General features: G+C 40.2%; 1 protein-coding gene across 1 annotated transcript; it reads right to left on the bottom strand.

The window, feature by feature from the left end:
• Nucleotides 1-2,005: 2,005 nt before the first annotated feature.
• cldn11a (claudin 11a) lies at nucleotides 2,006-6,528 on the bottom strand. The gene is made up of 3 exons (XM_038729166.1): nucleotides 6,067-6,528; nucleotides 5,684-5,848; nucleotides 2,006-3,885 (listed from the first exon to the last, which is right to left on the bottom strand). The coding sequence occupies exons 1-3, from the start codon at nucleotides 6,290-6,292 to the stop codon at nucleotides 3,620-3,622; spliced, it is 657 nt and encodes a 218-aa protein (XP_038585094.1). The 5' UTR covers nucleotides 6,293-6,528; the 3' UTR covers nucleotides 2,006-3,619.
• Nucleotides 6,529-11,699: the final 5,171 nt, after the last annotated feature.

The following is an 11,699-nucleotide window of genomic DNA, read 5'->3' as shown; positions in this document are numbered from 1 at the left end:
CGCCACCAAGATTATTAATTATCAAGGGTTTCCTGTGGAGTTTTGACCGTTTATTATTTTTAATCATTAATGCTATGGAACAATGTTTTTATGTGTGTGTCCCAGATTTGGTTGATTCTCTTGCACATGCACAGCGACATACATGTACTTGTGTGCATGCAGATGACGTGATACATATTCCAGCCAATGGTTTCACACTATTCCACTGATCAACAGGTGGAAGTAACATATCAAGAGAAAACAACAAACATGGATGGAAACAATGAAGGTTTCAAAGATCTGCCTTTCAAATGCTTTACGAGGAATGAAATGCATTCAACATGTTTGTTAGCCCTCAAGGACAACCATAATATGTCTTGGTAACTGAATGTAAACAGAAACTTTATTTACCAGAAAACTCCACAGAGCACCTTTAACTTTGTTGTGCCACTGTCTCGCTTGGCCAGTTAAGTACTGTACGTCAAATCATACCCTATATGACAATTCTCCCTCAGCTGGAATAACATCACATCAAGAGACATGCAGCACAGTTACAATACTTTTTTTTTAGTGTCTCTCATAATCAAAGAACATGGATTTCTATTGACTCTTTGTAACTCTCAGCAATGATCTATAATCAAATCCATAGAGGCAGCAGTACCTTTTCCTCCACCAGCAGAGTAGCTTTAATAAACGTCAGCCACATGACGTGTTCTGTTTTGATTAGAGGGGCTCGACTTTCACCCTCTCGCAACAGTAAAAAATCACTGTTATGCTCCAACATTATTGCTATGGTTTTTGATCTCACCACCACACACACAGAATAACACAGCGGAAGGGAAAAAGTTCATGGATGTTCTCTGGGTGTTGCTGAATGGTATTCTGGGAAATCACTCGGAAATTTTAACTGAAGTAAAAATAGACAAGTCAGGTTGATGGACAGTGCACAAAAGAAAAGTAAAATAAATACTTAATGAAAAAATAATTGCTGGAAAGGATATACCGTGATATCACAGCGTAATGGTGTTGGTGTATGATAATGTCCAAGAGCAAAATTTCTCTTTAAAAATGTTATCCTCTATTCAAACTTCCTCTTAGTCAACAATAACGTTTTTTGATAGATAGCAACTTTAGATAGCCATGTTTTAGCATAGCATATCATAACACTGCAGTCTCATTCAGCAGTACAGGACAGCTTGGTTGCCCACTGGCCTTCCATTGGCCTCCTGCTGACCGGATGACTCTCTGCCTGGAAAAGCATCACATTTCAGGGAATACACACACCCACATGATTGGACACAGACACACACATACACTTGCACACATAGTCGTGCCAGGAAAAACACATACACGTACTGTAAAGTGACAGAATGATGTGTAGAAATACAGTAACTGAGCGGAGATCAGCATGCAACTAGGACAGATGGTAGTGTGTGTTTAAAGATAAGCTGAGGACAATGAGATAGCACATATTGTTTCCAAAGTATCATCTATGATATAACTCAGTGACCTTGATATGGACAGAAGAGAGCACAGTCAGACACAAACTGGGCACAAATTTCCTTCTATGTTGCATACTGTGTGTGTGTTTCTGTGTGCAAGCGTGTGTGTGTGGTCTGCAGGGGAGGCCGGGTACAGTGTGTGGTTTTGAGTGTCTTAGGAACAGGCTCTTCTGTGCTGACCTACCTCAGGGTCACTGAATCAAATTACAGATATGATACATTGGTAACAATTTATGTTTCCTCAGCTTATATTCACACAAATATCGACACAACTACAACACACACGTACACACAGACTCATGATAGCCAGTCTATATCACCAACTGAAAACAGTTTCAGTCAGCTTGTTCCGGGGAAGTGATTACCGTATCTCTTTCTGTCTCTCTCTCTCTCTCACACACACACACACGTCACAAACAACTTTCTGTCTGCTGTGTTGTTTATATCGCACCCAGACAGAGAAAAAAACATGATGTGTGAGATGAGAACATCTTATCAACTCAATCCGACAAACTCAAGAAAAAGGCAGTTTTAATCATTGTCTTTATTATAGAAAATCAAATAATAACACGTCACGGAAACAATAAATAACCAGCTAATACTGCTCCTGCATGGATCTAAGTTGGAAATATCAGTTTCCTTCAGCTGGGACATATCAGGTTCCACCTGTGTTCAGAGCACTTTAGGCATTTAAACATTCAAGTCATCACATTCTTTCAAGCAAAGCTAATCTACATAATACAATTTTGTTTTGTGTGCGCACACTAGTGAAACATACTTTAAGCTACACACCTTTTTAAGAGCTACTCTATGTGAGGAAATTTGACTAAGATGTTTAATTTATAATTCCACAGTTACAAGATAAGCTGCTTTTTTGTCACTCAGTTGTTATTCAAATTTAGAACAGAAGCAAGTTAGTGACATCATTTGTAAGGTAATTTTGGATTAGGAATTATTACTATCATAAGTGGGAGTTATGGACAAAAGATTAAGGTTTTGTACTTGCCATGCCTGTACACACACTGTACTAAGACTCTAACACAGACTGGTTAAAGCTCTCTTGTGAAATGTATATTCCCGTCATGCTACTGTCTGTCTTCCTGCAGTGGCAAGGAGAAACAGTGCTACCTTTTTTAATCAAGTCTATCACTCAAGAGTAGGGCTGCAACTAACACTTTTTTTCATTACTGATGAATCAGTCGATCCTTTTTCACAATTAATCAATTAGTTGTTTGGTCTATAAAATGTCAGAAAATGGTGAAAAATGTTGATCAGTGTTTCCCAAAGCCCAAGACGATATCTTCGAATGTCCTGTTTTATCCATTACATAAAGTTATTCAGTTTACTGTCATAGAGGAGTAAAGAAATTTACATTGACATTTTTTCTTATAAGCCCAGAACGATTAATAGATTACCAAAACAGCTGCCGTAGTACTACTATACTATACTACTACTGTAGTAGTTACCAACTATCGATTTATTAACTAAATGTTGCAACCCTATTCAAGAGGCAAATTCACTAGAGAGCTGCACAATACTGTCAAAGAAAAATGAATGTACATAAAAAATGTTAATGAACACATTTCAAGTCCAAGCATAACACTGTCAAGCCCTTCTCAAAACAAAGCATGATATTATATGATTTTTAAAAAACATTGAAAGAAGACACTCAACAATCTCTAGGAGCACCTAAATAGAAAAATAAAAGTAATATAGAAGATCAACATCTCAGTCCACAAGGCCTCATGGTGATTTAGACCTCAGGCTGCTGTGCAGGCAGCTTGTACAATTATGTAACAGTGGGGAGAGTCCACACCACACCCAACATGAGGAGGCTGGAAGATGAGCTCTGTGATACAAAAACAATCCATCGGCAAAAAAGGAGCTCCAACAAAAACAGCCTTTGTGTGTTTGGATTTGTGAATGTCTCTTTTATGTATGTTTGTGTGCTCATTGAAAAATTTGTGTATTTTTCTTGAAGAACCAACATGAATGAGTTTTGTTTGTCTCTTCCAGTATAGGTTTACAACTGTGATTGTATGTGTACGTGTGTTGGAGTGTGTGCTAGTGTATATGTCTATATACAAACGATGGCCCCCTACACATCCACTTGGGAGTCAGAATGTGCCCCGTCTCTCTCAGACGTGGGCGCTCTTGGCGTGATTGGTGGAGGGGACTGCTGGCGGGTTGCCTCCTCCCTGTTTGGAGTAGTAGAAACGATTGTTGTCCTGGTAGGAACGAGATGAGGAGGACTCTGAGGAGCAACAGGTAAGAATGGACCCGCCCAGCAGGCAGAAGATAGTGCCCACCCATCCGGTGTAGAGGGAGAAGCCGAATGACATGAGGCCTTGTTCCTGGTGAGCACCGATGGGAAACCAGACCGTAGACACCATACCACACAGTGCTGAGGAGAAACAGTTGAAAGCAACATGCATACAAGTTACTAAAAATAATAAATACACACAACCATTTTGTATTACCACATATCATTAGGTTAAAAAGGTGAAATTACATAACAAAACTGGCAATGCAAAATGGTGCAAATGAAAGCAAGATCTATAAATATACAAGTTATATAAAAACAGACAAAAGTAAACTCAATTGCATGACCAGACTGCTATTTTTGAAGGGCAAATTACATAATAAATATGGGGATGTGATATGGTGCTGTTATGGTGCTCTTTAGTTTGTCAGTAACTGTGAAATGATAAAATGTATGAGTTGTATGTCCCTTCATTTATTAGGACTTACTATCTACAGTCTTCACAGAAATAGTCATAATGTGATTTTAATCCTGCTTCTATCTTCCTTTTCAAAATTAGTGCTATTTCAGTTTTGTTATCTTTAATTGTTCATACAATTGTAATTGTAATTGTAATTGCAATTGTTCATACAATTGTATGAACAATAAAGTATAAGACACAGGGGGATGACAGTTTGGAAGAAAGAACTGTACAATAATATTAGTTTGCAGCAAGACTTAATGATGTTATAAAAGCTTTGCCTTGAACTACAAACGAGAGGACTAGTCTCTTATTACAAGACTTATACAAATATTGAAATCCCCTACACTGCTGACAGGGCCACATCCAGTATATGTTTGAAGATTTGCCAGTATACACCCGAGACTAACACAGAACAAATGTATGAAATCATTTTACTACCAATAAAGTTTGAATATACTGCACTACAATGGGCAGTAGCCCAATCCACAAATAATGTGTGGACTGAAAGATTCCCAAGTGATGCCCCAGAAGACACAGTAATCCCATATAATTTAAGTTGGACTGTTGCTGGTTCAATTTTGCTGCCAGTATGGAGGCAGTGATAGGCAATATGGTGAGTGGATTTTTATCCTGCTGAGCAACGAGCACGCAAAAACACAAACAAATCCTCCCTGAAGTAAAAGTGTTCCCAGTGACAAAATAGAAAATCTATTAAGTCAGGACTTTTAATTTCGTATCACAGACACATGTGTTGAATTTTTAATTTACTTAATTTCCACAGGCTTTGGAAACTGCTGCAATACCAGCCAAATATTTATCAGAATAGTTTCCATGTGGCTCAGGACAAAGGCAGGGTGTGGATGAGTGTAGGTGGAGGAGAGGAATGTGATGGGATCTGGGGGGAAGGGTTCAATGGAACAGGGACATATTAAGTGTGTGTGGGTGTGTGTGTGTGTGGGTGTGTGTGCACCCTGGGGAGGAAGACAGTCACATTCAACATCCTCTGCTCTTAGCAACTTGTAAGCATTTGAGGTAGGGCTAAAAGAGGTCACAGCCATGGAGGTTGGACGGGATCTTGCTGTATGCATGTGAGAGCAGAATAATTTGACCTGCTCTGATATACGGCTGTGGTTCAGGAGGTAGAGTGGGTTGCCTGTTAACTGAAAGATCAGCGGTTTAATCCCCGGCTCCTCCAGGCTACAAGTGTCCTGGGCAAGATATTGAACCCCGAATTGCCCCTGGTGGCTGTTCCACCAGTGTGTGAATGTTAGTTTCTGTTTGAGCACTTACGCTCAGTGTGTGAATGTGATGTAGTGTAAAAGCGCTTTGAGTGGTCACAAAGACTAGAAAGGTGCTATATAAATACAGGGGATTTACATTTATACTGTATATTTTGTCTGACCAATTACATTCAGTCTTTGTCCACTGATTCGTTGTAGTTGCACTGTGTGAATAAAGTCAAGCTGAGTCTCTTACCAACTATGAATATAAGCACTCCTCCCAGGATGGTGCGTTTGTTCTTGGAGCTCTGGGGTTCATTACCAAGGCTGATGCAGGGCATGGACATGAGGATCATTCCTACAGCTGGGAGCCCCAGTATTGAACCTACGATCATCAGGGCACGAGTAGTCTGGATGTAGGCTATAGAAACACATGTGAAAGATATGAAATTACTGCTAAAAAATAAAAGCATAAAAGAAAACTCTCCAGAGTTAAACATTTTTTCATGAAATGGGAGACTAAATTAAAGTGGTGGAAATAACATGTTGTAAATAAATGACATAATATCCGATGACAGAATAAACCTAACTGTATCTACATACAACCACAGTGCTGTTGCAGGGATTTACAGTATCTACCTGGCAGGTCCAGGATCTGCGTTAGGGAGACACAGTGGTAGAGTCCTGTGGAGATGACACAGTCTGCCCAGGGTCCCCTGGCTCCCAGCTCATCCATCTTCTTGCAGGTGTTCAAACCATATTTACACGTAGTCACCCACTCATTTGTGGATGTCGCGACCACAATGCCCAGCCAGCCGATGAAGCTGACGAGAAAGCCGCTCAGTTGAAGACACGAGTTCGCCATGGCGCAAAATTGCGTAAAGACCACTTTTCCCGAGTTCAGGAACCGTTAGAAACGTTAAAACAGTTGCAACAGTTGTTACAGTTGAGAGTGATTAACTAAATGAGCCAAAATGTGGAATAATACAGTGTCGACTCTACTTTTAGAACTGATATTCCACCACGCAAGTTAATCCAGTCTTAAAGTTGACTTTTTCCTCGCAATTCAGGAATTCCATCAGTTTGGCTGAGCACTTCCAAAGACTGAAGCTTTCACATCATCATGGGGTTTTATAGGAGGACGTGCAGTAAAGGAAAAAATATTCCAAAACTTACAACCAATCAGATAGATAGAATTAGATACGGACTTTTTTTTAAAGTGATCCAACACACCCCACTTGTTGCCTCTTCAAAAAATCTCTTGTGCACTGCCCCTTCCTGGCATCCAATGACGCTATCAACCTACAGCCTGTGCAGTGCTGACCTGGCTGGAGTTGGTCGCTGAGAACATTTAACAAGACATCTGCTGCCATCTATTGGTCACATAATTATTATTTCTTACTAAAAGTGTTACACATGTAGGCTACTGTACGTCTTACCAATAAAATACCTCCTTTGGCCTCCGAACAAGCAATTGTAAGAGTTGGGAGTAGGCCTATTCGGCATGGGTAAAAGTAACGAATTCAATTTACTCTCGTTACAGTAACAAAGTCGTTGTGTTTTGTGTACTTTATTAAGTATTTTTAAAACCAGTTATTTTACTTGTTTTCAAATATCTTTATCTCAAATATCAAAAGGCGTGAGAAAGGAACGGTGCCAAATCAACAGCTGCATCTGCTGGTGCGTCTCCAGAGAGGTGACACTCTGGAGTCAGCTGACCTGTTGACTGAAGTGTCAGGAGGTGTGGGGAGTCACAACTGGGCCGGGCTCAGCAGTTAGTCAACAGTACTATGAATGCAGAACACTGCAATAAAAGGTCGTTAAGGATTGCAAAATGATTGTGTCTTAGTGTCGCATATGGCCTAAAGTTGGTTACTGATTTAAGGCATCACCCGTTCAGCATGCTAAGTGACTCAAATCAAACACACCCAAGATGCTGCATGAACAAGAGGAGCATGCAGGGTCACTGCTTGTTAATTGGCTGTATATAATGTAACCAGTCCACTCAGCCAGTCTGTCCCACTGTAACCAGTCCAACTCAGCCACTGCGTTCCTGCAATTCAAAAAGTTTGGAGCCGAATGAGGCTCTGCAGTGACAAACAGCACAAAGGGCTCACACACCTCAGTGAAGGTACCAGCTCCTTAGCAAATGCTTTAGTCACTGCTGGAGGATGGGGTTTCCACTAGCATAGTAGCATTTACTATTTTAGCCAGACGAGGACATCGCAGTGCACAAGGCACGAGAATGACGTTCAGACCGGTAAGTACACCAACAAACTGACTGATTATTGCAACTCACTGTATAGAAGAGGTCGTCATCAACCACTGCATTTTCTACAAATAGAGCTTTGTGTGCGCGCTCACTATGTGGTGTGCAAAAACTGCGCAGGTTTTCTTTTTTGCTTTAATGAGTTTAATGTGTTTGTGGGCCATAGCTGCTGTTTACATCTCTGTTGTCTGCCCTGGTGATGCTTCAGCTGTTAAGGTGACAGGTTATTACATTTATTTAAACCCAATAATGCTTGTTGCATTGTCCATATCTATTTTGTTTATTGTTGTTATTATCTGTTATATGTTATTAATTAAAGGTGGTTGTTTATTTGTAACTGATTATCAGGCTGCAAACGCTGTTAGGTAGTGGGTTCACACTGCACCCAGCTAAATGATAAATGTTTTCTTCTCTATAGTTCTATCATATATCATCATCATCATCACCAACCTCCTTAAACATGTGATGCTACATTCTTTCAGAGTGCTTTTTAACTTAATTAGTTATTTGAGTACATTTTCATGCAAGTAATTTTTACTTTTATGTGAGTAAAATGTAACAGTACTTTTATTTAACTAAAATATTCTAGTATTCTTTCCATTCCTGGTATTCAGATACTTCACATAAGTAAAAGCAAAAACTTTAACCACCACATTTGCCCTAAAAATGGAAACTCCAGTTTACAAGTACCTATAATTGTACTCACTATAAGTAGAGTACTTAAGTAAATTTACTTGTTTACTTTCCGCCACTGTCTGAACGTGTCTGATAAAGGTAAACATTTGCTTGTAAGAAATATTACTGAGTCTGCTGTTCTGCATATGGACACTGTCCAGGCTATTAATCAAGCTCGTTGCAATTTGCACAACAACTATAACCTTGAATGAATGTGTCCAAGTATTCTGCTTTGGTTCAGTCCACTGTCCTGCCCTATGCTCTTGCACTGTGGGAGATGTTACCAATCTGGGGATCAGAACCTTCACAAGTCGTTGTAAAATTAGGGGGAGGGGTCTCATCATGATTAACAGGAATGGAAAGCAGATGATTGAAACACATTTTGGCTACACATATTTGTTTATTCAGACTTTCCTCTGGTCTTTTTTTCCTTGAGAATCACTGGACAGTTTTACAGCTTTAGGCTTTCAAAAACTATTCAAATAAAGCAGAGGCGGGTCCCTTTCTAACTGTACCGGCCACAAACAAAAGACATATGTAATGATGATGGGAAATGGCTTTGTTTTAAGGGGTCACAAGCCGAAGATGTTGGGAAATACTGCTATATGGCACACTGCCCTATAACATGTCAGCACTAATTAAACAGAACAAAGGAGTAGTTGCACTTAACTCAAGAAAAGTTATGATTGAGCCTGTGTATAGACTAGATGGACCCAGAGAGAAATCTATGACAAAACAATAATTTCTTGTTGTGGTTGTACTGTTGTTATTTAGCTTGTCCTTAAATCTAAATTTTGGAACCACTGCTCTGTACTCCATGTTACCAACAGAGGGCGATATAGCACAGCAGTGGTCTACAGTTGACATTCAGGTATTTTACACGTAGGACATAGTGTTTCCTTCCTCGTGTCCTTGCTGGATGAAGTCCTCCATTATTTACATCAGTCCAGTGATGTGACAGCAGCATAGCAATCAGTCTGAGAGGAAGACAAAGACACACTGAGATGCTTCAGGTAGTTCCACAAGGTCACTGACTGTAATGGCATGTTTGGCCCACTTCTGCCTCTTACGTACTGCCTGTTGCTCTTGTGTTTGGTTTGTTCTGGTCTATTTTTTTTAAATTACATATGGTTCAGAAAGACAATACTGATCTTAACATATCTATCATAATTTTCAGGTCATTGCAATCTGCTTGGAGTGCGTGCAGTCTTTCACTTCAGTGATGAATCCCAAAAGTATCACCGTACCTTACCTATCAAAATGTAATGTGGGCTACATTTTCTTTTTAATTCAACCAGCTGCACTGAGTAAGAAAAAAATAAGGTAAGAAAAAGACATCAATGTATCAGCTGGACAAAAAGCTGCTGAAAACCAGAAGTTGCAGTCAGCAGTTTTTTGGTAATGGCACATGTATCTTGTTAATACATGCCCAACATTTCCTGCAGCTGCTTCAAAGTGTAACATCCACTGTAGATAATCAATTTTGGGGATCCATTGCAGGAGGTATTGAGTTATAGACATTCATTGTAGCGTTGATATGTTTATAGTAGAGACTACAAGTTCAGGAAAACAAGCTACAGTGTTCTGAATCAATATTTATGCTTTGCACTTTTTTCACTGCTTTTTTGACAGCAGATGAGTTTTACTTAAGTCAGCTCCTTAGATGGAGAGCTGCAGGCACCTACTGGAGTTTAGGCAATTATAAAGCTCTAACACACAATCTACGAGCCCCTGACACTGCTCTGGTCTGCCCTCTAGACCTTATACCAGCCCCAGCTGAACACTCCAGCATGGATGATTATTATCTGTCTTTTTGTGGTCTTTGCAGATGGATGCACTTATACTGAGGATTAGGCTTAGGTCTACTGTTTATTCATGCATGCATGCAGGGCATATGTTGAATGTCAACAAAATTACATTTTAAAAAACAGTACAAATATAAGCAAAGACTGACTACTTTGTATGAGCTTCAGCCCTATAGTAAGATAGTGTGTGTGGGTATGTGTGTATGCGCGCACATGCTAGTGTGCTCTAGTGTGTCACATCTTGAGTAAATATGGTAAGATTCAAACATATTATAGATCATTGGGGTAAGTAGTTTAAGCCAGTCAGCCATGTAAACAGATAGTGTTACACTTCATCTCTCTCACCATTACTCTGTATCTCATTCATACATCTTTCTTTACTTGCAACCTCTCTCACTCACCCCTCTAACAGAGTTGTCTGCATAGATAGATAGATCGATGGATAGATAGATTTGAGTAACAGAATCAAAGACATTAAGAGAGAGAGAGAGTGGGTGAATGAATGTGTGTGCATGAGGGTGGGAGACCGAAATGAATAGATAGAAAGTCACAAGAATTAGACTGAGCATGAGCACGGCATATCCCACCATGATTCCCAGAGCAGTTTGTCTGATATAGGAGGAGTGAGGCAGCAAGGGAATGGGAATATTATGCTAATGGGGTGAGGATTGCAACAGTGATGCTGACATAGAGGGATGATGGGATTTTAGCCCTCCTGGGGAGGGAAAGAAGGAGCTATGGTGCATGGTGTGTGTGTGTGTGTGTGTGTGTGTGTGTGTGTGTGTGTGTGTGTGTGTGTGTGGGTGGGTGGATGGGGCATCCAAACACAGCAGAAAGTTTAAAGCACAGCGGAGCAGAAAAGAAAGGAACCACGGCAGAATAACTCCTCTCCTACCCTTCATGCTGTCAGAGCTGTCAGTCAGGCAATTGAAAGAGATGAGGAGCAATAACACTTTGTGTCGGTAAAGTCCAGTTCAGAGGTGGGGGTGCAGTCGAAGAGAATGACTTATGAGCGGGGAGGTGAAGAGGAACAATGATTAAGTGATTGGAGGAAGAAGGGAACCTTTTTAGGCCAGCCCACTGTGATGGAGTGGCAGCCATACTGGATGAGTCATCCTGGCCTAGGGAAATGATGGGTGCTTTTTCAAGTAGATGTCAAGTCACATTCTGTGATTAGCAGGAGGCAGAAGCCAAGGAGAGGACGATCAGTTTATGCTACGGTGCAACAGTGACATGGCTCCAGCTGATGAGGTTTCTGTCAAAGCGCTTCACAGTTGATCTGTTGAAAAAACAGTTTAATTCTGCAACGAACGCAACATCATCTGTTCAAGCAGGTAGAATGACTTGTTAGGTAAAACCGAAGCCTGCATATTAGAGGAATTTTGGCATAGCTTTTGCTGACATTTCTATATTTGAATATGAGGCATTGTCACACAGAGGAAAAGTCTCTTGGAAATGTACTTTAGCTCATGCAGAGCTTCCACCAAATTTAAGTTGCTTCTTAGTTATACTAGCGAAAATTA

The sequence above is a fragment of the Micropterus salmoides genome, unplaced genomic scaffold (assembly GCF_014851395.1).
Source record: "Micropterus salmoides isolate LMB-PRFRI ecotype aquatic unplaced genomic scaffold, ASM1485139v1 Ms_hic_scaffold_19, whole genome shotgun sequence".
Lineage (NCBI taxonomy): Eukaryota > Metazoa > Chordata > Actinopteri > Centrarchiformes > Centrarchidae > Micropterus > Micropterus salmoides.
The sequence above is the reverse complement of the archived record's forward strand: the minus strand, read 5'-3'. Positions and strand labels throughout refer to the sequence as shown.